At 51.7% G+C, this 23,915-nt stretch overlaps 1 protein-coding gene across 11 annotated transcripts in view; it reads left to right on the top strand.

The window, feature by feature from the left end:
- ACSL6 (acyl-CoA synthetase long chain family member 6) overlaps positions 1–23,915 on the top strand; it is a 54,931-nt gene that overhangs the window by 14,199 nt on the left and 16,817 nt on the right. For 4 of the 11 annotated variants that reach the window (XM_081136366.1, XM_081136363.1, XM_081136367.1 and 1 more), the window contains 14 exons: positions 4,262–4,482; positions 7,446–7,560; positions 8,255–8,319; positions 8,573–8,674; positions 9,173–9,272; positions 9,811–9,989; positions 10,995–11,027; positions 12,371–12,422; positions 15,904–15,977; positions 17,619–17,696; positions 19,181–19,315; positions 19,677–19,811; positions 21,138–21,233; positions 22,254–22,326. In XM_081136366.1, the coding sequence (XP_080992492.1) occupies positions 4,288–4,482; positions 7,446–7,560; positions 8,255–8,319; positions 8,573–8,674; positions 9,173–9,272; positions 9,811–9,989; positions 10,995–11,027; positions 12,371–12,422; positions 15,904–15,977; positions 17,619–17,696; positions 19,181–19,315; positions 19,677–19,811; positions 21,138–21,233; positions 22,254–22,326 (1,432 nt within the window). In that variant the 5' untranslated portion in view covers positions 4,262–4,287. Of the gene's footprint in view, positions 1–4,261; positions 4,483–7,445; positions 7,561–8,254; positions 8,320–8,572; positions 8,675–9,172; positions 9,273–9,810; positions 9,990–10,994; positions 11,028–12,370; positions 12,423–15,903; positions 15,978–17,618; positions 17,697–17,753; positions 17,832–19,180; positions 19,316–19,676; positions 19,812–21,137; positions 21,234–22,253; positions 22,327–23,915 lie in introns of all 11 variants that reach the window. The other 7 variants (XM_081136364.1, XM_081136368.1, XM_081136362.1 and 4 more) reach the window with 4 other exon arrangements.

Here is a 23,915-nt window from a genome sequence, read left to right on the forward strand (position 1 = left end):
AGGAGGCAGCTGTGGCTGGGACCCCAGGGACCACCAAGCTCCACTCAAGTCAACAGAGAGGGCTTGGAGGTCAGAGGAGGCCAAGGCCCTGTGAAATAATGAGATGAGACCAGACTCCCAGGCCTAGGCTTTGCCCTGCCCCTTGCCAAGGGCTTGGTGGCTCAGGCTGGCTCTGAGGCCCATGTCCTCAGAGGACCTGAATTTTTAGCTCTGCCCTACAATAGCTCCCAGGTCTGAAGGGAATCTCAGGGTAAATGCAAGCAGTCCCGACTCTGCCTGAGAAGGCCAGTGAGCCTGGAAGAATGACACCCTCTGGTCACTGCCTAGCTGAGGAGGGCTACAGGCCCAGCCTCAGGGCAGAGGAGCTGCAGCCATTCAGAGATCACCTTAGTGGTGGGGACTAAGTAAGAGCCTGGAGGGAGTGGGTGGCCAAGCCCTTTCCCACCACCTTCCATCACCCCAGGTGAGTGGGCTTCCTGGAGGAGAAGGACCCATCCATGAGAAGATGGCAAATTTTTGATGTGAGGCCAGGAGGGAACCCACCCATAGAGTGTGCATGGCAAAGAACAGTGACTGGCCTGACCGGCTCTGGTGGCCCAGCGCGGCCCCCTAACCCCTACAACCTGGGCCTGAGCTCTTCTGAGCAGAACTGGAGCTGCTTTTTTGCTGGCTCGGCACTACTGCAAAGGAGAACGGGTTGTGGGTAGGGGCGGTGCAGTGTTAGCAGGGGTGGGCTGCAGTACAGCGAAAGGCAGTGGTTTGGGAGGCTGAATCTGGGCCTCGAGTCCTGGCTCCCTCATTTGTTGACTTGTAAATCACAGGTAATTTTTTCAGTGGGGTCTCTGTGTTCCCCACATTATAATAAATCCAGGAAACTGTTGAGGGGATCCAACAGCACAGTGTGTAGGCAAGGGCTTCCCAGGCCCCAGGAATTCAAGAAGCTGAATGTAACAATTTGGTGACTTCTGAAATCTCGGCACATCTGGGAGACCATCCTCAGATTTGTGGCACTGACCCTTGTATAAGATTTCATGTGCTCAAGTCTTTTTCCTAGAGAGAATACTCAGTTTGCTAAGTGTTCAATGATCTCTCTCAACTCCAGCCTTTGTATATATATTTGCTTCCTTCTGCTTGGGACACCCTTTCCTTTTGATCCTTCGGTCTCTGCCAGAAACCTACTCTGAGTCTTCACGCCTGAGTCCGGCACTTCCTCTGGCTCCCTATGCCCGATCCCAGCCCAAACCACACTGCACAGCGCCACCCACTTCCTCAAGTGTTTTCCCCATGGGACTGAGGGCAGGCTCACATCTGGCTTATCCTTGTGCCTAACATTGAGCCAGTTGAGAGCAAGGACCTCTAGGTGAATGCATGGGTGGGTGAGTGGGTGGGTGAGTGAGTGGGTGGGTGGGTGTGTAGGTAAGTAGGTAGGTGGATGAGTGGATGGGTGGGTGGGGAGATGGATGGGTGGATGGATAAGTGAGTAGATGAATGGGTGAATGGGTAGGTGGATGACTGGATGGGTGGGTGGATGGGTGAGTGAGTAGATGGATGGGTGGATGGATGGACAAGGGGTAGATAGATGGCTTTGGCCATTCTGGGCTATGCTCTGTGAAAACACCAGTATCGCAGTAAATGTCACAAGTGCCCATGTTCTGCTACAGCTTAGGGCCCATGAGCAATTGCCAAGGATCAGGGACTAGTGATAGAGAGGTTCCAGGATTTTCTCTAAACTTTTGGGACCATATAGCTGAGCTTTTAGGGTCTTGGCAGGGACTTCTTGGGCCTTGGCTTCCCAGCCCATTGAGTTGGTTCCGCCCGTTAGATAAAATGTCAGTCAGCTCAAGTCCCAACCCAAGTGCTTGTGGCATATCTGGGTTATCACTATATAGTAAGTCATTTATCTGATGGGCCTAGCTGTGGCTTGGTTTCCTCATCTGCAGCTTAGGGAAATAAATGTCCCAACTGGCCAGGACCTTCTGCAGAGTGGTTTTCCTTGATGAATTTGCCATGGTCCATAGCTGAGCCTCTGCTTTGCTGAAGAACCTTAATTCGATCATATGCCAGGAGTGGTTTATTCCTGTGGGATGGCCTCAGAACTAATCCAGGTCAAAGAGGCTGCTGGTGAAACTGGATTTCTAGCTCAGGAATTCAGAGAGAATGCTCTGGCTGGCTGGGGGCTCATTTTCTTTGCTCTCAGGGAGCACCCAGAGCCTCTGGGCTGTGGAAGAGTGTTCCCAGGACTCAGGCAGCCTGTTGTGCCATCTGTAGAGCATAAAATCCCATGGCCCACTGTGCCTGGGCCCAGCCACCTCTGCCCAGTGTTTGGATCAGCCTGGGCTGAGCAGCCTCCTTGGTCTGACAAGCACTCCCTTAGACATCTCTTTAGTCCCGTCATCCCTCTAACTATGCCTGATACAGTACAAGGAACTTGACATGCCTGAGTGGTCCTACCTCATTTTAAAGAAGGGGAAGTGGAGGTCCAGAGAGGTGGGATATGCTCAATCTCTTGTAGCTTCTAAGTGAAGGAGAAGAGAATTGAACTGAGGAACTTTACGTGCTTTCTCTGCAATGACTTTGCACATCACTGACTTCATCTCTGCTGTGGTGATATTACCATTTAGCACAAATACCATTTGTTGGCATTCAGCAGATCTCTGTTCTCTTGCGGGTCAAGCAGTTGCTGTTTGGCTCATATCCCATGGCTGCAGAGTGGCTGCTGTTGGGTTTCTTATTATTCCCCAAGAAGGAAACCACAGCCATGCTTCCAAAGGTCGAATGAGGAGGGTGCATGTGGATGGTGCATGGCAGCCTGGAGCCCCCTGCTCCCCAGCCTCACAGGGCTGGCAGACCTGTAGATGTCACGCTTTTAGCCTCAGGTCCTACTGGGCAGTCACATCAAGGAGGCCCCAATGGGGATAAAAGCATTTAATGCCTGGCCCTCCCTGGCTGCCTTCCTCTGTCCTGGGCAAAGTGAAGACCCCTCAGCCGAGCTGGCCGTATGTCTGCCCTGCTAACACTGCTTGACTTATCAGCTAAGAGGAGCGTGTGGTAGCCCCTGGGCCTGCTCTCTTTGAACCAAAGTCAGTCACCAGTGTTTCTCACAGAAGTGCTCCCACTGCCCAACCCAGGGCATCCTCCAATCTTCCTGATAGGCCCACTGTGTCCACTTGGACTGCAGTGGACGAGTATGGCACTCCTGACTACCATATGCAATGTCCCAGGAGATGCAGATTACCCTAGGAGTACACGGGCATTTTGCTGAGACCTTTCTCTCTGCGCCTTGATTCCTTTCCCTTCCATCAGTTTAGCATCTGCTTCTCTCTGCCACCTCCTGTTTCCTCTGGGCATTAGCTGATGGGATCTCAGGGAGGACAGCACAGGTGAGGACAGTTGTGCCCCCTGGTGCTTGGTCTATGATGGTGCAGAGCCATAGTGCACAGTGGTCAGCAGTCTGAGGCTAGCAGAGCAGTGTTTCTGGGCCCCACCCAGCTGCTCATGGGAAGTCTGCTCTTCCTCAGAAAGTGAGTGCCAGCATCACCTCTGGCCCTGGTAGGCCTTTGGCTCCAACTTTTCTTCAAGGGGAGCCCATGGTGGGCCAGGACGGGCCTGGGGAGACCCTGTTGTGTATCCCACAGGACCCTTGGCAGATAGGTGTCTGCCAGGGCTGGTTTGTGGGCTCCGACCCCTTGTCTTCTCTGTCTTCCTCAGGGTCAGGGCCTGGGGCTAGGAGCTTTGAGATGGAGTGGGAGGAGTGTGCACCTCTTTACCCCCACTCAATCTGGGCACTATGCAAGGCATGCTCACAGCCATATGTCCTCTCCACAGTCCAGGAGCAAAGATAAGCAAAACACTATGACCACCCAACAGAGGTAGAGCACCTGGGCCCTTGGGCTCAAGAGGAATTGACTCCAGAGCTCTCAGAGCCCCTGGAAGATATGGAAGCAGCTGCCAACCATGGTGCAGGGCCTGAGCAGGGCATGGTGCAGGTGCGTGTGGTTCTCAGGAAAACTGGCTGGATGGTTGACTGTCAGGTGTGACTGCTAAGGGTTCTGGCTTGTCGCCTTCCAGGAAGCCAGCTTCTGGGATACACTGCATTATACCAGGAGACTGTAGACCCCACTAGCCCAGGGCTTGCCCTACAGTGTATTTGGCCAAGGTCATTGTGTCACTTGTGATCCAGGGCAGGTGGGAGGACACACCCAGCACTCCTCCCTCGCGTGCTATCAGGTCTCCTCCCTCACCTGCCTCTTGTTTCCTGCAGAGTTCATTCTCTCGCTTCTGGAAAAGATGCAGACACAGGAGATTCTGAGGATGCTGCGGCTGCCCGAGCTGGGTGACGTGGGTCAGTTCTTCCGCAGTCTTTCAGCCACCACCCTCATGAGTATGGGTGCGTTGGCCGCCATCCTCGCCTACTGGTTCACTCACCGGCCAAAGGCCTTGCAACCACCGTGCAACCTCCTGATGCAGTCAGAGGAAGTGGAGGTGAGCAGGGTCCCAGCAGTCGAGCTATGGAAAGTAGTGGGCAGAGGACAGGCATCTCAAAGGTAGAAGCCAAAATTGTGGCTTATTTGACCTGAGATAGCCCAGAGAATCTTGGTTTCCCCTGGCAGCCAGCCAACAAGCCCCATTGGCCTTGGGCAGGGCCTGACCAGATGCTCCTCTGCCTCTCCCAGAAACTGAGCCCTGGGCAGAGCCTGACCTTGGCCTTGACCTGGGCTTCTAGTTTGCCTGCTTCTTGCGCGAGAGCCTTGGCTCATTGGTGCCTCAGTAAGAGGCCTATGCAGGTTCTCAAGGGGCTGCCAGGTCAATTCCCTTCCAGATTCTCCCAATGCCCAGCCCTGGTCTGCTGCTAGGACCCAGAGCTGAGCGCACCCCAGCACCCTGCCCTCCCAGGTCACACAAGAGGAAGAAGGTGCAGTGCCCCAGCCTGGATGGAGGGTATTCTAAGCTAAGTCTAGAAGGACCAGTGATATTTATTTTTCTATTAAGCTTATGGAATTTATTTTGCCTTTTAAAGAATTGCCTTTTTCTGAACTTCAATTCTATTCATTTTGAATAGATAAGATAGTCACACAGTTCAAGAGGAACAAAGGGACTCAAACTGAGAAGCTTCCACGTCTTCCCCTAGCCTCCCGGTTCTCCTCTCCTGAGAACCATGTTAACAATTGTCCATGAGAGAATGTAGAGCTATCCACTCCCTTTTTAATGATACCATGCTGCGTACACTGGCTTTTTTCTCTTGATGGTGCATCTTGGTGAGCATAAGCATGGCAGAGTTTTGCCTGGTGGGAGAGGGTGGAGATAGGGCCGCGTCCTTCGGGGCATTTTTCCAGCACAAGAATGATGTGTGAAAGGTACAGTTGTGTGATAATGCACCTGGGGGCTTTGGGAAGTGGTGGTTCGTGTGGGGTGGCCAGGCAGTGGAGAGAGGCTGCAGATGGGCTAGCAGAGTGGTGACGAGAATGGTCTTTGGTGACCTTGGATTTGAAGGCTGACTGTGCCTTTCACTAGCTATATGGCCATTGGCAGTTTCCTAACTCTCTGAGCCTCAATTTCCTCAACAGTCAAGTGAGTAATAAAAAGAATACTGCTTCCTAAGGCTGTGGTAGGATTCACTGAGATGATACAGAGAAAGCACTAAAGTTAGTTGTTTTGGGTAAGCTTATAATGACAACTCACCTGGACAGGTCAACAAGGCCAAAGTCACATGAACTGGGCAAGTAGCCCTGGGGGTGGGGCAGCATGGATCTATTCTGGGTCTTCAGTAGTGGGAGCAGAGCCTATTTGTGCTGTAGAAGGGTGACTGCGGCACAGGCAGGTATGAGGAGGAAAGTGGTGTGTCTGGGCTCCACGTGCCAGTGCTCTGGATACAGTCTGGATGGGGAATGACCCTGGTTCAGTGTGTGGGGGCCACAAAGGCAACTTGTGGGTATGGCTGGGAGGACAGGCCAAGGACACAGCTCAGGTCTCCCTCCCCGGAAGATTGAGTCCTCCCTTGCCTCTCACCCAGGAGCACAGAAAGCCAGAGTGGCTGCTGTGGAGTAGGCAGAGGAGAGAGTAGGAAATGAGGTGAGGGGGGCCCAGATCATATAGGGCCTGGCAGTATTTGTTGTATGCTACAGAGTGAGAAACATAATTTGGGTCATGTCGCTCACCCCAGCTTAGAATCCTCCCCTGGTTCCCCATTGCCCTCAACCTTAAGTCCAGACTCCTTGCCTTGACCTGGGGTCTCTCTGGCCTCCATTTACCACTTGGAGCTCCGTGAATTGTCCAGTTTCCTGAATGCACTTGTGTCTCCTGCCCCATGCATGTGCACTTGCTCTTGCTCTGGCAAGACCACCATTTCCTGCTTGTCTTTCTGCCTCTTATGTATCCTTCAAAACCCAGCTCAGTAGCCACTCCCTGACACACACGCCACCTGAACCCCTTCTGTCCCTGGCACACTCTCTTGTTTTATCATTTTTGTTACCCTGAATGCTATCCAGGTCTGAAGGTATATGTCCCCAGCTTCCCTTATTGGTGGGCCTGGTGTTCAGGAAGCATTCACTGACCAAACAGAATTTTCCATTACAAAACAGTTGAAAGCTGCCTGTGGTTTTGAGTTTGGCTGTTTTATGGCTCTCAGACATTTTTCCTCAGATCTGATGTTTCAAGAGATGGCTGGCCCTGGGCCAGCTCAAAACAGCCCAAATCATGCTCAGAGAAGAGGTATAACTGTGGTACTGGAGAGTTCTGGGTTTGGGGAGCCTGAGGAGAGGTGCCAGGGTGACAGGAGAGGAGGTGCAAGAGCCCCAGCTCCTCTCCCTAGTTCATGGCACAGGTGGTATTTGCTGCCTTCCCACTCTGGATCCACACCACTGAGGGCGCAGGAGCTCACTGCTCTGTGCCCTCCACAGCCTTCTGGGCCTCTCTGTTCCTGGGCAAGTACCTTCAGCTAGTCCTCAGAAAATTCACACTATTATGTGGATGATGGATGGCACCCAAATAATCCTTAACCTAAGGGTGTAGCAGCAGCAGATGATGGGATGAGGGGGACACCTAGGCAGGTTGATCATGAAGCCAGGGCTAGCCTAACTCTAGCCAACACTCTCAGCTCCATTGTATGAGTGAAACAGGTGGTATGAACAGCCAGTGAAACTCGGAACATTTTGTATATGCTGACCTGGTGTGTGGGTTCTGTGTGTGTGTGGGAGACCAGTGTACTGGGCCTGTGTGAATGAGCCAACTTTGTGTGTGCATGGGTACATACAGGTCAAGTGTGTACAAGCCACATTGTGTGTGTACAGTCCAGGTGTGTATAGGCCATGTGTGTGAGTGCACAGAGAGCATGTCCCAGCTCCAACTGGGGTGTGTATTCAAGCTATGTACAGCCTGGTGCATGCTGGTGCCCTTCTCAAGCCACTGCCTGCCTTAGCCAGCTTCTCTGGCCTGTGCTTGTCTTGTAGGACAGTGGTGGTGCCCGGCGATCAGTGATTGGAGATGGCCCTCAGCTGCTCACCCACTACTACGATGATGCCAGGACCATGTACCAAGTGTTCCTTCGTGGACTTAGCATCTCAGGTGAGAGGGACCATGGTGCTGTGGAGGAGCTTTGGCAGGGGTTGAGCAGGTTCAAGGGTGGGGGTGAACCAGCATGGTACCAGCGGCATGACAGCTGAATGGTGCCCAGGTTCAGAGGAAAGAAGCCACTCTCGGCCCTCTGCCCATCCAGTCAGAGAAGTAACTGCATTATGTGGCCAAAGGAAATGACCTCAGCTTTGTTCCAGCCCTAGGACTAATTAACCTTAAGCTGCCTCTTAGCCCAACTCTGTATCTTCCATTGGTAGCCTCTGGTGAGCCTTGAACCACCAGGCCACTGGCTGGCATGATTCTGACCCTGAGCCTCTAAGATGTCTGGATGACCCAGGGTATGAGGTAGAGGGAGGTGGTTGCAGAGAGGCAAACTACCACCTCTGGCCCCAGGTCTCCATGCTCTCTTGGGGCCACATCACACAGGTCATGGTGGGAAACAGCACTGCACTAGCCCCCATTCCTGGACCTCCCTGATCCCTGGGGCAGTGCCATGCTTGTGTACTTTAGGCCTCCTGGGGCTTCAGCAGGTCAGAGGTCAGATAGGCAGCTGCGGGGGCGGGGTAGGGGAGGGAGTTCACTTGGCCCATGGATCACCCCACAATATGGGGTGTCCATCCGGGTGTCTGCTAGCACCTCTACCCTGCCCTCCTCCTTTGCACAAGACCTGTTTATCTCTCTGTAGGAAATGGACCGTGCCTTGGTTTTAGGAAGCCCAATCAGCCTTATCAGTGGCTGTCCTACCAGGAGGTGAGTGATAGAGGACAGGCTCCACTCTGTCTGCCCTCGCAGGCCTGGCACTTGGGGGGCTTGTGGGCACCCTGCTGGCTCTCAGAGGGTCATATTTTCCTTGTCTGGCTTGTCTGCCAAACTCCCGGCAGTAGCCTCACATGGCTGCCAGACACCAGGGTGGGGAGTTGGGGAGGTCTCTCAGACCCGTAGGAGTGCCGCCTGGGGGTGTCCCTCCCCTGCTTTCCTGTCACTTCCCCATACCCATGTGCAGGTGGCTGACAGGGCTGAATTTCTGGGGTCCGGACTCCTCCAGCACAATTGTAAAGCAAGCACAGATCAGTTTATTGGTATTTTTGCACAAAATCGACCAGAGGTGAGTATCTGCCTTGACTGGTTTTAGAAGTATCAGTGGAATAGGGGTTTGGGTACCATAGAACATCCCTGCTCCCACTGTTTGTAGGGCCTGGGACAGGAGAGAAAATGGAGATCCTTCATCCATGCTACACCCTCCTGCTCCCTTGGCTTTGCCCCTAATCGGGAATGGACTTCCCCACCAAGCTCCATTCACATCCCACCCAGTCCAACACACAGCTGCTCCCTGAGCCGGGGGAAGGAACCACCTGGGGAAGAAGCCCATGCCAGCCCTGGAGATTGGATTCCCAGAATTCCCTGGGGCAAGCATGGTCTAGAAGGCTGTGCATGAGCAGGAACAACCCATTAGCCTCAAAGATTCCTTGTCACATGCAGAGGCCAGAAGGGAACACTCTATCACAGGATCTAGAGCAAGAACCCTGGTTGCCGGGGCTTCAGGGCAGTACAGCCCTCTTTTCTGCTCTGTGTTCCCCCACCCCTGACCCACATGTCTCCACAGTGGATCATTGCGGAGCTTGCCTGCTACACTTATTCTATGGTTGTGGTTCCGCTCTATGACACCCTGGGCCCTGGGACTATCCGCTACATCATCAACACAGGTGAGCCCACCCACTGCCCCCTCCCTGCCACTGGCAGCCAGCCCCTGGCCACAGCCTCTAAGGCTATGCCAGTTGTCTAACACTAATCAGAAGCACGTTGCTTGCACTCTCAGAGAACACTAGGGGCTTCCACTTTGGTCCCTGAGGTGGCTTCCTAAGTCCACCTGTCTCCAGTTAGACTCCTTCCACATGGTCTGGCTGCCAAGAAGGAGCCTCTGCACCAGCCCCCCGGGGCTGCCCACCCTCACACAGCTTGGGGCAGATGCTAGTGATGGTAAATATCTCAAGGTCACCTGGGATGATAGGACCTTAGTCCTCAGCAAAGGGATGCTTGGAAACCGCCCCAGGAGATGCCATGCCTTCTGCCCTTGGCTCCATCCAGCCCCTATACACTTTTCTCTATATGCAACGCATAACCCAGAGGGCCTGTCTTACCTATTTACTTACACACCAGCTGTGGCACACACAGCCCATGGTTCTGCTGCCCAGCATGTGCTGCCCACAGTCACAGCCTGACACTCCTTGATGGTTCCTGCAGCTGACATCAGCACTGTGATTGTGGACAAACCTCGGAAGGCCCAGCTTCTGCTGGAGCACGTAGAGCGGAAGGAGACTCCAGGACTCAAGCTGATCATCCTCATGGAACCATTTGAGGAAACTCTGAAAGACAGAGGCCAAGAGTGTGGAGTGGTCATTAAGTCCATGCAGGCTGTGGAGGTGAGGGGCTGCTTCTGTCTGGGCTGTTTGCTGGGCCACAGCTGCTTGCCCCCCGAGTAAGAGTTGTGGGTTATCTGCCCTTCTCATGACCTTGGGTGGATGTCGTGGGTGGTCAGGCCATTTGAGGGCTGAGACAGCAAGCTTCACAGGGCTGGTGGTGGTTGGTGAGGTCGGTGCCCACAGGCATCCTCTGGGTGGCAGGCCCAGTTAGCTAGCACAGCTAATGACACCTGTGCCAACACATGAGGGGTGGTGTCAGCCTGTCCAGGGCTGCTTCTCATTTCCAGCTAACCATAAGCCTGTCTGAGCCTAAAGACTGTAGACATGAGGTCTGAGAGTCACAGAGAGGTTCTTGCAAATGTGTCCCAGACCCCTAGCAGCCAGCAGAACCAATTTTTCTGTGCATGGCCTCCCCAAAGATGTTAGGCTGGTGGCAGCTGGTGTCTGCTGGAGTAACACGACATCCTGGCCCCCAGGGCCTCAGGTCCTGCCCATTGGCAGCTGACCCCAATTCTGCCCCATGGGATCTAGGCCCCTAGGCCCTCCAGCTCCTCTCCTGCCTCCCTGTCTGCTCCTAACTGTACCTATAATGCCTATACACTTGCACCCTTCCTTGGTTTTAGGGGCCATACCTATGGTGGCAACCCCTATCCGCCTCTCCAGGCCTGACTAATATTGAAGGCCAGGCCACCCAGCCACTCTCTCCTAAGCATGTGTCCAGATGTACCACAGGCACCTCAAGCTGTCTATCCCACTGTGCATGTGCACAGTGCCTGGCCTTCCCCTGGGCCTCAGGCCTCCTCTGTAAGGTAGGGGGGTGGCCTAGGCCTGGATATGTATCTGAGGAAAGGCCACTGAGATGGTGACATGGGCCACATCTGGGCAGAGAATCCTGAACTCTGGGCTTGGCGCAGGAACAAGGCATACTGTGCAGAGTTTATTTTGATTTTTTTTTTTATTGATGAGAACTTTTGATCACTTAAAATCAGTATTTTCCTCTTCTAGGACTGCGGCCAGCAGGATCTTCATGTTCCTGTGGTGAGCTCACCTGCCAACAGGTCTTTGTTGAGCGGATGGTGTGCAGGGCCTGTGCTCTCAGAGCCTCTCACTGTGCACTGGGGCTCAGCAGACAGGCCAGAGCAACAACCCCGTGGTAATAAGCAGCTCCTTTGAGCAACTCAGGAAATACCTGCACAGGGTGCCCAGGACTTCTGTGGGTGAAGGTCCAGGGAGGGACATGGAGCAGAAGTCAGATGTTTGGGAGGAAGAAAAAAGGGCAGCCAATCCTGGTCACCCTTGGTTCTCCAGGAACTTTTTGTTTGGGAGTCTTCCTTTTCTCTTTGAATGTAGTGAACTCCCCAGAGGATGGGATGGACAGAAGCAGCAACAGAACCAGTAGTGGACCCCAGGGCTGAGTAGCCCCATGGCCTCTGCTGTCTTCGTTCATCTTTTCTGTGTGTCATCCTCAGTGATATTGCCTAGGGTCAAGTCACTAGTGCTCGCTACTCCCTGGGAGGGGCCATTCAGGGGTTTTCAGCTTTCTAACAAGGCCTCTTGCCTCCAGCCGACCCTCCAACTTAGCCCTCCCCACTCCCCTCCCTATGCCCATGAGCTTTCTCATACATGGGCCTGAGCAGGTCACAGCCCTGTTTCCCAGGCCCTTCACAGGTAGTCCCTGGTATGTGCCCATCTCGAACACATCGTGCCCCGACCTCTAAGAACAGCATGCTGTGACCTCTTGTGCCGCTGCCGGTGTTTGGGCTAGTTCCTCACCCTCACTTCATCTGGAGAGATCTTGCTTGTCCTTCCATCTCCGCTCATGTCACCTCCTCTGGGAAGCTATCCTCTATGTGCAAGCAGTTTTGGTGGGCTCTTCCCAGTGACCCCCAGACTCTGTGCCCAGTGCCAGGCTAAGGGCCTGATGCAGAGCAGACTTGGCAACACAGTGGGCAGCTCAGTCCTTGGACTACACATTCTGTTCCCAAGCTCAACCGCAACCATTGGGGAGAAAGTGGGAAGGAAGAGAGGGAACTGGGTCACATCCACTAGAATGGTCAGATCTTTGGTCGAGGCCTAGATGTGTCCACTGCAGCCCCATCCCACCTAGTATTCAGCTCAGACTCGGGGGGGGTGGGGAGCAGGACTGAGTGTGAGGTTAGTGGGACAGGTTGATATCCATGCCCCAGCTCCTTTTCCCCTTTCCCGGGAACTTGCCTGCCCACCTTTCTGACTGCAGCACACGGGCACACATATGTGCTGACACATACAGCACACACAGGGGGAGTGCACAGAAGGGCTGGCTGGTGGAGGGGCCCAGGGGTCTTAGTCCCTGGTTGGTCACACTGGGTCTCTTTAACACATGCCTCTTCTCACGTCTGCAGCCCCCAAAGCCCAGTGACCTCTCCATTGTGTGTTTCACAAGTGGCACAACAGGTAAGCAAAGGCACCCAGGTCGCCAGCCAGGACCACCTGCGCCCTTCCCTGGCAGCCTTGTCAGGGTGACTCAGGAATCTTAGTGCCCTCGGGGATGGGCTGAGCCTTGTCCTTTGCCTGACTCCGGATGTTGGGTCCCTCCTGCTACCCCAGTGTTTTCTCATACACTGGCCCAGACAGGGCAGCACAGGGTGGCTGGACGCAGATGGGCAGGTGTGGACTGGGAGTTCCAGGGTGGGGGCCTGCCACCTCCCGGAGCCGGAGCCAGAGGAGGGCTGAGCCACTGGGTCACGTCATTTCTCCATAAGAAGCAGCTCTCACCCTTCAGCTTCCTGCCCTTGCCTGGTCTCTGTGTCAGGGACTGCAGGAGTGTGGGGTGTGGTGTCTGAGAGCCACTTTCCAGGGAGCTAGAAGCCAGTCACTTATCCCTTCTGCCACCACTGTCCCCGATTCTCATCTGTGATGAGGGTGCTTAAAGGTGCCAAGTAGAAGACGGGAAGGTATATGAAAGGGCTGTGCGGATGCTCGCAGGCTGGAGCTGGCGTGCCATGGTCAAGGCTGACAGGAAGGGGACAAGCGGAGACGATGCACTGCATGCCTGGTGCTGACAGCATCAGCAGGAACAGACAGGGACGGCTTCCTGGGGGAGACAGAATGCGCACAGGCACAGCACATCGCAGCCTGCAGTGCCCTGTTCGCCCTCTTGCCGTGCCACTTGCACCTCTGTACAGCCTGTGAGGTGAGCAGGTATGAGGACAGTCCCAGTGGACTCCGCCAGCAAATGGAAGTATTGGACTTGTGCCCTGCTCTGCCAGCTCCCAGCCCTGTGTTCTTCCCATTGCTGCCTCTCCATCTCATCTGACCACTGGAGAAGTCACTTGCCCTGCCCCAAGTGGGCAAGAAGTTTCCAGCCATCTTTCTCCAGATTGAAGGCTGGCCCACCTTGTTGATAGCTCTTGGTGGGCAGTGACTTCGCGCTCCCCATGCCTGCTACAGACACATACCCTGAGGCATCTGGCAGATCCTTGACCAGCCCCACAGGAGGGACTGTCCATGTGGGTGGATTGTGAGCAACATGAATCGAGATGGATTTTTTTTAAATATGTTTCTGATTGATTTTGCAGAGAGAGGAAGGGAGAGGGAGAGGGAGAAACACTGGTCGGTTGCCTCCCCTACATACCCTGACCAGGGATCAAACATGCAACCTTAGCATGTGCCCTGATCAGGAATTGAACCAGCGACCTTTCAGTGCACAGGATGACACTCAACCAACTGAGCCATACCAGCCAGGGCTCGAGATGGATATTTACCATTAACTCAAGTGGGTTTGAGAATCTCCAGCACACTGCTAAACCCTGTTAGAGAAAAAGTAACACAGCACTCGCTAACCAGGAGCTGACAGCCAACCCAGAATTCAGAAATGCCCTTCAGGTTCATGTTGCTTTGTGTCATGAGTTTCACAGTGTGAAATTTTGGTGACACATCCCTCTGCCCTGGGTTGGGGGCAGGTCACTACTGTGGCCTTTAGCTTTGTACCCTTGCCATCCAAGAGTGCCCTCAGGCTTTTAATAGATCACTTGGTCACAGATGCTGCCCCCGTATCAGGGAAAGAACTTATGATGCATAAATGTGCTGTGGCCCAGCTGGAGAGGGCAGGCCCCACATCCAGTGCTTTCCTAGGCTGTGGAGTCAATCGAAAGTTGAACCATCCTGCCCAGCCAGGCTCTGTGCCTGCAGTTGGGGTGTGGGATGTGGGGGAGGGATATACAGAGCCTGAAAACAGGTGGTGTTTAATGTCATGCATCCCACTCCAGGCATGTGGCTGGTGCCAGGGCAGAGCTGGGCAGTGAGCAGGCCTCTTGCCTGATGTCACCCTGCCTGGCTGCACACTTGGCCTCCTTGGCGTTAGTCTAAGCCTGTGCTGTGCCTCTGGTCGTCATCTTCCTGTCAAGCACATGAGCCATGCGTGTCCTTAGCAGCATAGCCCCTGATGTAGCTTCCCTTCCACGCTGAGTGTCCCACTTCTCAGCTTCATAGACACCTATGTTGTTCTTTCAGTGGGGAAAGATAGAAAATATGATGTGAACCTGACACGTGGCTCATGATTCTGGTGGTGGAATCATCCGGGCAAGATTTTCCTTCTCAGTGGTGATGGGATTTAATTCAGAATTACAAGTGTTGATCCAAAGTATGAATCAATCTGCTTCCCTGCGACTTCTCCCCTCCCAGCTGGGCTGGCTGCTGGCTTGGTGGGGAAGGCGTGCCCCCCTCCTCTCTCCTGTCCCTCGCTTCTCCTCCGCACTTGCAGGTGAAGGCCCCTCCCCTCCCCCACCAGGTGGAAGTGGGAGGGACAGTAAGTAAATGACAGAGGGAAGCTGGAAGGTAATTTGAGGCAGACGTTTAAAACTTGCTCTTTGTTTCATGGATGCTTGCTGCTTTAGTGTAATGTTCTCATCTCTGCTCACTCAGCCCTTGATTACTGCTTTCTGGGGTGAGGGTTGCAAAGTTACCTCATTGGTTTACTTGATATTTTGGGGGCAAACTGCACATGGCCTGGCCCCACTCCTTTGGAGTTTACAGCTATTGCATCTGCTGACTCAGTGGAAACTTATAATTTAACATCTCTTGTGCATGGATTATGTCCTTAGAGCATAGAGAAGCCCTGTGAGGTAGGTATCACTGTCCCTGTTTTCCAGGTAAGGAAAGGGAGGAGGAACCGCTTGCTGGCAGTGAGAGGCAAGGCCAGGATTTGAGCTCAGTCACATCCACCCAGCAGCACATCAGTGTGTGTCCTCCCTGACATGAAATGGTGGCCAAGCCAGCCTCCCTCCCCAGCCTGCTGTGCCCTGGGTCCCCACCAGGCCTCTGGTCCTCTGAGTCATCCTGGCAGCCTGGGGCTTCCTCACAAGCAGCAGTGAAAGGTCATGACATGACAAAGCTAGACCGTCCATGTCCTATCCCTGCTGCTGAGCAGGCAGGAAGGGCTGCTTCAGCCCTCTGGGCCTCCAGCCTGGCCTGAGCCTGGGCCTTTTCAGGTACTGGACACAGCAAGGAAGTCTCCTGCCAGCAGAGTTGGCTGCGGGTTTCTCGAGATTAGATCTGCTCCAGCTCAGAGAGCAGCATAGGGAACTGGGTGTATGTGAGGAATCCAGGGGCCAAGAGCCTGTGCTCCCTGAGGGAGGCAGGAGAGGGTGAGGCTCAGGCCACAAGTAGCCAGTCCCTTGAGGCACGCCACCAGTAAAGCTGTCACTTGCCCTCTGGTCCTGAGCTACTGGGAGCCTCCAGGTGGGCTTCAAGTGTCTACAAGATAAAGGTCCCCGAAGCAGCATTCCTTTGCCTAAGACTCTGAGGGTGGCTGTGGACAAAGGCCAGAGGCTTGGGGGGATAGCGCTGGGTGTCTGGGACTGCCGGCTTGGATGCTGTTCTTAAGGAGTGGCCCTTTAGCTACCAACTAATTCGCCTTCTTGCTTTCTCTTTTCAGGGAACCCAAAAGGTGCAATGCTAACCCATGGGAACGTGGTGGCTGATTTCTCAGGCTTTCTGAAAGTGACAGAGGTGAATAAAGTAGACTCACGAATGCAGACGTCTCCTGAGGACATCCTCAAACCTCAGAGGTTTCGGGGGTTTGTTTTCTGCCTCCACAGCCCTGCCCAATGTGATCTGGGCTGCCTTTCATAGGCAGAAGTTTCTATTCTCATTAGAGCAACCCCACTTTTACAGGTGCTTTTAACCCCAAACACCGAAATGATCCACACCTGCTAAATACTCAGTTGATTTCTAAGAGTGCTAAGATCCCAGAAGGTAAAACACATAAATCTGTTTTTGCATTTTGAACTTCAAAAGCCTGTGGTTGTGTGTACCTTTATTTAGAAAGTAATCTTTAGATAGTTGTTTCTCAGGTAGCCCAGGGTTTAATTCAGTCGTTTTGTGTTGAAGGACTCCTAGAGTCCGAGAAGCAACATCGACTGCTAATTTATAAGGCTGTACTTAAAAAGGTAAATCCAAAATTTAAAAAGCTTGCTATCTCGGCCTGAGAAAAACATGTTAGCATTTTATAATTGGCTAAGAAAGAAGGAGCTTTTTCGGGCAAGTAGAGAGTATCCGAATCTCCTACAGTTTCCTTAAGGAGCAAGGAATGTACCTTTTCATGTAAGTTCGGCTTTTTCACCACTGTGGAGAAAAACCATGACCCACATCCATAGCAGATGGCATTATGGACCATATTCCCCAAAGAGATAGATATTTGGTAGAGCCCTGGTCAGGAGCCATGAGCCATGAGCCAGGTTCCCAGATCTCGTCCAAACTTGTCCGAAAGCTGACCCAGGAGGATGTAGGTGTCTGCAAAAGGACAGAGAGCGGGGAAGTCCAGCAACGGAAAGCTGAAGGCACGGCCCATCCCTGAGCTCAGGCCTTGTGCAGACCCCCTGGCCCAGCCCTGTCTCTGAGGTCAGTCCATCTGTGAGTCACAAGCTGGGGGACACAGCATGGCTCCCCCTCAGCCTTCCCCTTCAGGCCCTGTTTCCAGGGCTTGTGACTCAGCCATCTGTTTGGGGCTTGGCCTTGCCCCCTCCTTTGTCCAGGGCATGTACCCCTGCTGCAGTTGGTGTAGATCTAGAGTTTTCTGGGCCCCTTTCTTTGGAATGACTAGAAAGTGCTGGCAAGCCGAGACCTCTGAATGGCTGCCCAGGTGGCCCAGGGAGACTGGTGAAATGGGGCCTGGAGCGGATCCTGGAAGCTGTGGGGAGAGGGGGAGGCCTGTCCGGCGCCGACTGACTCGAGTGAGGTGCAGGCCCTTCCCAAAAGGAGACTTCCCTGCGGAGCTCGGCTCTGCTGGTTTATGTGTGCTTCATTTGGCTCTTTGCTTCTGCAGATAACCTAGACCCACTGGCGCTGTGACCTAACACTCCGCTTCCTATGCTGCCCTGTCTCTCTCCCTCTCCTCGCTCTCTTCCACTTTTTCTTTCCCTCTCTCCCTCTCTTATTTCTTCACCTTTTCTCTCTCCCTCTCCTCCTCCTCTCTTTTTCTCACTTGTTTTTCCCCCTCTCATCTCACCTCTTTCTCTGTGCCCCCCACTCCCCTCCCCCTCTTCCTGTTTGCCCCTCCAGGACCATTTTCTCTTTATTGTTTTATGACTCTCTTGTTGTCTTCCTGTCAGTGTTTCTTTCCTTTCTGTCTCCCATGCCCATCACCTGCAGAAAGTGATCTTTCCGAGACAGGACGATGTGCTCATCTCCTTCCTGCCTCTGGCTCACATGTTTGAGAGAGTGATCCAGGTAAGACGCCCGCCTGACTGACCGGGCCTTGCCTGGGCTCCTTCTGTTTTCTTACAGAGTCAGTGGGCTCCCACTTGTGCGGATGTGCACATTTCCTATTTGCCTTTAGCACACATGTTTGAGCGAATGGTGCAGGTAAGGCCCTGGCTTTAGGGAGGCACGATCTGTGCCCAGAACTTAGAACCCAGAACCCTAGCAAGGTGTCACTTGTCACTGGTGCCAGGAAGAACTAAAGTGCCCTGTCCTTAGAAGGTACCACAGGAGTCAAAGGGGTCAGAGGACCTTCGCTACCCCACCTGTTCCTCCTGGGAGCATTGTTCCAGGGAAGACCCCAGGCCTGACCTGTCTTACCTGTGGACACACCTGGGCTGAGAGAGGCCCCAGCTGAGGGCATCTGCTTGGGAAGCATCACAGCTTTGCAGAAGTGCTTTATCATTTCACCTCTGTGCAGTATGGCTCCGTTTATGGCCCAAACACTTATATTCTATAACTTCCATTACTCACAAACCCTTAAATAAGAAAGCAAGACAGTAAAATTGGGCAATCAAACTGTCACGACCCCTTAGGCTGTAGATGGGACTGTTGTTATGATTGGCCCAGAGACAGGCCTTATGGGGACACAGAGGGAGTGGGCTGGGGCGGGGGGGGGGGGAGTCAGTCTGCATGATGTTGGGGGAACAAAGAATTCTTCTACGTGTGTCACTCAAGAGACCAGCCTATAAATAAATGGTCTTCTAAGCCTCTCCCATCTTGCTTTGGGGGAGGTATGGTGTATTAGGGCATGCTTTCCAGCTTTCCAGACCTAGATTAGAATGCCAGCGGTACTGTGAACTAGTTTTGTGACTGGGAAGGTCCCTTTACCTCTCTGAGCTTTGCATTCCTCACCATAAAATGGAAACATAAAATACTGTCTCCCTTACAGGGTTGCTGTGAGCATTAAAGAAAGGAGCATGTATTAGGCCCCTGGCATACTCCTAGTCCCATTAGCAACAGCAGGCTCCCCCTTGGTCTCCCACCCAACATTAGCAGCATGTCCAGTATTCGTGGGCACTGCATACCCTTCCAGAGTTACTGAGGTGTCCCAGGGAAATCTACAGGCTCTCTTGAGACCTGGAGCAGACCTATCCATAAGGTATAGCAAAGCTCAGAGACCTGAGTCCCCTGGGAGACTCCTGTCCAGGGTTTGGGAGTGAGCAGGATGGGGCAGACACAGTGGGACTGACTGCTCTGGTATCTCTCGAAGGCTCTGATTCCACTCTGTCTCCTGCTTCTCCCTGTACCTGAGCAGGACTTAGTGTGAAGGTGGTGAGGTGAGGGAGGGAGGGTGTCACCTGGAATGGTATTCAGTGTCTCATGGCAGCAGCCAGAGCTGGGGTAGTGGGTCATGGGCACCCTCCATGTAGGGCAGAACTGTGGATGGCTCTGTACTGCAGCCAGGAGTGCCTCCCTTGAGGGACTCCTCTTTTTCTGTCCTCCCCTTCCAGTCTGTTGTCTACTGCCACGGCGGGCGCGTCGGCTTCTTCCAGGGAGACATCCGCCTCCTCTCAGATGACATGAAGGCTCTATGCCCCACCATCTTCCCTGTGGTTCCTCGACTGCTGAACCGGATGTATGACAAGGTGAGCCCCTCAGGGAGTCTCTGACCAGGCTGAGGGTCTAGATATCTGCATTTGTGGATGGGGTCTGAAGCCCCAGGCAGGCTTCCCATGCCTCCAACCCCAGGTCCTGGAAATGGCCTCTTCTCTTGTATTCCCTGACTCTCACCTGTTTTCTTCCTATTTTCAGGAATTTCTTGTCCCTCAATATGCCTAGACCTCAGTAGCATTGTCCTTTGGCTGGATGTCATACATTCAGTACCTCCTCTAGGGGCAAAATGGGGTGTGGCTTCTCTGTTGGCCAGTCTGGACCTCCTTTGGGGGAGGCAGTGTCTGGAGGTGGGACATGCAGGCCTAGCAGCTACTTCTAACTTCCGCTCCTCAGATCTTCAGCCAGGCAAACACACCGCTAAAGCGCTGGTTCCTGGAGTTTGCAGCAAATCGTAAACAGGCTGAGGTCCGAAGTGGAGTCATCAGGAATGATAGTATCTGGGATGAACTCTTATTTCATAAGATTCAGGTAAGAGAATGAACAAGTGATTATAGAGTGACACGCAAGTGTCCCATGGATCACCTTACAGGAGAATTAGAGTGGCTCATCCCAGTGGCCTATAGTTTTATAAAATAATAACTCATTTGGTCATGAAATCAAAGCTTAAGCTACTGTTGAAAGCTTTTTTATTTTTTAAATCCTCACCCGAGGCTATTTTTTCCATTGCTTTTCAGAGAGAATGGAAGGGAGAAAGAGAACGAGAGAGAGAGAGAGAGAAACATAGATTTAAGAGACACATCGATTGGTTGCCTCCCACATGCACCTGGACCGGGGCAAGGGCCCTTGGCCGGAATTGAACGCTGGACCTTTCAGTCCACAGGCTGATGCTCTAACCACTGAGCCAAATTGGCCAGGGCTACCACTGAAATCTTAAAGGACTCATTTTTGTTATTTGGAGATGTGTTATATTGGTCAAAATGCAAGCAGCAGGAAGGACTTCTAGAAAGTAGGTCCCTTGACTTCCAAAGGCATTGGGGCAAGTTTGCCTTGGGTGGTCAGGTCCACCAAGGAGCTCCTGGGGCCTGAAGGTTCTCTTGGCCCTTTTTGTGGCCCTGGCCCATGGTGGCTTTCCAGCAGCATTAGGTTCTAGATCGATGGCCAAGAATCATCCTTTGCCTTTTTAGTCCTGTCCCTTCAACCTTGCCCAAACCGGGCTGATCATGAATTACTCATTTTTGGATCTCCACTAAAGTTTTCAAGTTCTGCGTTATCTAAGGAATTTGTAGTTAGTTATAACAAAAAAAGTGGTTTTTTCCTTACTACTCTATTTTTAGCTATGAAAATTAATATTTAAACTCTCTTGGCCCAACTTACAGAAACAATCTATTTAAAGCATGCTTTGTCCTCTGCAGTACATAGTAAATAGAGCAGAGCATGGTATTGATTTATAAATGAAAAAGGGCTAGGCTATTATTGTGGAAGTGGGAAGGCATTGTCCTAAGTAATTGTTTTTGGATGCTTGCAAATGAGGGGAGAGTGAGGGAACAGCTGTGTATTTTAAGGAAAGTAGAACCAAAATTACCGAGTGCCTCATAGGTTAATGGCACTTATCTCAAAAGACATAAAAGAGTTGGCCATATCTTGGGTTGAGTTGCACAGCTGATTGTGTTGACTCACTTTGAAGGAGAACGGACTTCCTTAGCTCATGTTGTACAGCCTCAGGCCTTTTCTCTGATCCCTACCCTAGGGTCCAAGTAGGGTCCAATTGTTGAATGTTGACCCTGGCTGAGGCTCGGATGAGTTAGATGCCACCTCCAGCAGCACAGACTTTGGCAGGTTCTTTTCTCCCCGCAGGCCAGCCTTGGTGGGTGTGTGCGGATGATTGTGACTGGAGCAGCTCCCGCATCACCAACAGTCCTGGGATTCCTCCGGGCAGCTCTGGGGTGCCAGGTATTACTTTCATGTGGCCTTCCTGGGGGCAATGAGATGTGTGTTAGGATAAGGCCAGAAACCCATTATACCCTTTACTGTACAGAGAAAGATCCTGGGGACAAGATTTTAGTGGGATAAAAGCTCAGTTTCTCAGGGGATGAAAACATCCCAGTGCCAGTAAAAGCCAGGATGACCTTTTGACATACTGGAAAGCCGAGGTGTATCCACTCTGGGAAAAGGGGGCCAATAAGCTCTATATGGCTCATCAGTGTGCTGCAGAATTTGTAGCACACCTGCAACAGTATCTCTGCATTCTTCAGCCTGCAAAATATTGCCCAACCCAGAAAAGGAGCACAGGGGAGGGGGTGCTGAAAGTCTATTTGTGTTTTGTCATTTGTTTCAATACGTTTGGTCATCTCTAAGAAATTCATTCCTTCATTTACCCATTTGACTAATATTTATTAATTTTCTAAAATCATATGCAGGGTATAGTAACATGGCTGTGGCTGAAGGGTCTTAGTAAAGTAGGCACATCTATTTCATCAATGTGCGCGCTTAAATTTTTATACTTCCAAAGCCACTGGCCTCTTCTACTACCCCAACAGGACCTGACCACTTCTAAGGGCCGATTCTCCCACATGGTATATTCCTGCAAGCACATGAGGCTCTGGAGGGGACTATCTTACAGAGACAAAATAAACCATACAGTATATTTTAAAGTATTTGTCTTTACTATATATTATCCAAATGAAAAATAGAGTCAGTAGTTGAAAACAGGTCAGAAATCTTTATCCCAAACCACATAACCTTATCTATTAAGTGTGGCAAAAGTAGCACTTCTTCCAAGCCAATATAGCCACAGCTGTTATCTGTGTTCAACTTCACCTGGAGTTACCTACCTCCAGAGCACCTCTCCTCCCACTGTGCCCAGCATGGAGCAGCCAGATGCTGGGAGGGAGCTTAGTTGACTGATGGGGGCAGTCAGCCAGCTGCAAGAGGCTGTGTGCCTACAGTGTGGTTTCCATGTTTTGCTTGAAGGTTTATGAAGGTTATGGCCAAACTGAGTGCACAGCTGGATGTACCTTCACCACACCTGGGGACTGGACCTCAGGTAGGATGGACAGCAGATGTGGGAATAACTCACCAGGCACTGTTGAGTTAAAACAGCTGCAAAATATTCTCATGGGAAGTAAATTTACAAGGTCACTTTAGAAAAACAGCAGAAATAGGAGAAAAACATTGGTGGAAACTATGTCTAGGTTGTGGGATTATGGGTCTGTTGTTCTTTGTTACATATTTTTGCATTTTCCTACTTTATTTCATTTATTTTGTAGATAAATAGAAGTAATATTTTTTAAAAAAAGAAGTGATAGATCACAAAATGTAGCTCCAGATGAAAAAATTATTATAGCAGTAAATATCAGCATACTAGATCTCATAGATTCTGAATACCACACAGCTATGCTTATAGTCATTTTAGAATGTAGCAGGCTATGAATTGGATATGGTTAAAGAAGGAGAGGCAACTTCCTCATGTTCAGAGCACTGTTTCTTAAAGGGCCATTTCCAAGGCGCTTTGGGAACGACAGTCTCCTATGACATTAGTGTCTAGGAGGCAGTGGTAGTAGCCTCAGGAAGGAGCAGGTCCTACACAATCCCTCATTCAGAAGAGACTCATCTTTCCGGGTAAGGAGGAAGCAGCAGGTAGCCCCTGTATTGTCCATCGTAAATTTAGACCAGATACTGGAAGACTCTGAAAACCATTCAGCAAAAGAATCCTTGAGGATACCAACTTCCTCTGTGAGCCCAGGGCCACTCTCAGGCTTCAGTTTGCTCAACTGCAAACTAGGAAACTTGGGATAATGTGCATGCATAAGAAATATGCCCAGTAATGCAATCCTGTTTTCAGGGCACCTTGAGGTAGTCAGCAGAAACATGATAGGTGGATTCTAAGTCAGAGTCATATTTGGCCAAGTCAACTGCAGGAGCATTTTACCCTGAGTTTTTATCTTTTAAACTCTAGCTGAATAAAGCCTTTGGTGTATAAATTCTTTGATCTTTCTACCACTGGCAAATCTACTACAAGGACTGTCTTCTGAGGTCCTGGTTCACGAACGTTTTTTATTGCTGCTGTCATATTTACCGATCGCTCTCACGCATCCCTCTTATGTCATTCTCTACGTATTCCTATGTAAGGCTTTTGGGGGGTTGCCTTTTTTGTTCATCCTTACCACACAGACTTGCAAAGGCTATGGAGCATAAGATAGGTGTCTCTGTACAATCATGAAAGATTTTTCAGCCTCTCATTTAAAAGAGAAAACAGTGTCCCCACCTCATTTTTTATCTCCATGGCCCTGTCCCTCATTGTTCTTTCAGGACCTTAGCCAGCACCTTATTAAAAATCTTCCGCCTTGCCAGTGAATTCTGTAACAACCACACAAAAATTACTAGAAAATGACTTCAGTGTAATTTTGTGGTTGGAATGTGTAAGGTGAAGAAAATTTGAAGTCTTTTTTTTTAGGGGTGCATTACCTCGTTCTGTTTTCCATTTCTTTGTTATTCAAAGTGTAGTGTGTGGACCAGCAGCATCATCACCTGGGTGCCTGTAAGAAAGGCAGGATCTCAGGGCTCATTCCAGACCCACTGAATCAGAACTGCATTTTAACAAGATTTCTAGATGACTACCATGCACATTGATCA

Source organism: Miniopterus schreibersii (assembly GCF_964146895.1).
Source record: "Miniopterus schreibersii genome assembly, chromosome: 4".
NCBI classification, from domain to species: Eukaryota; Metazoa; Chordata; class Mammalia; order Chiroptera; family Miniopteridae; genus Miniopterus; species Miniopterus schreibersii.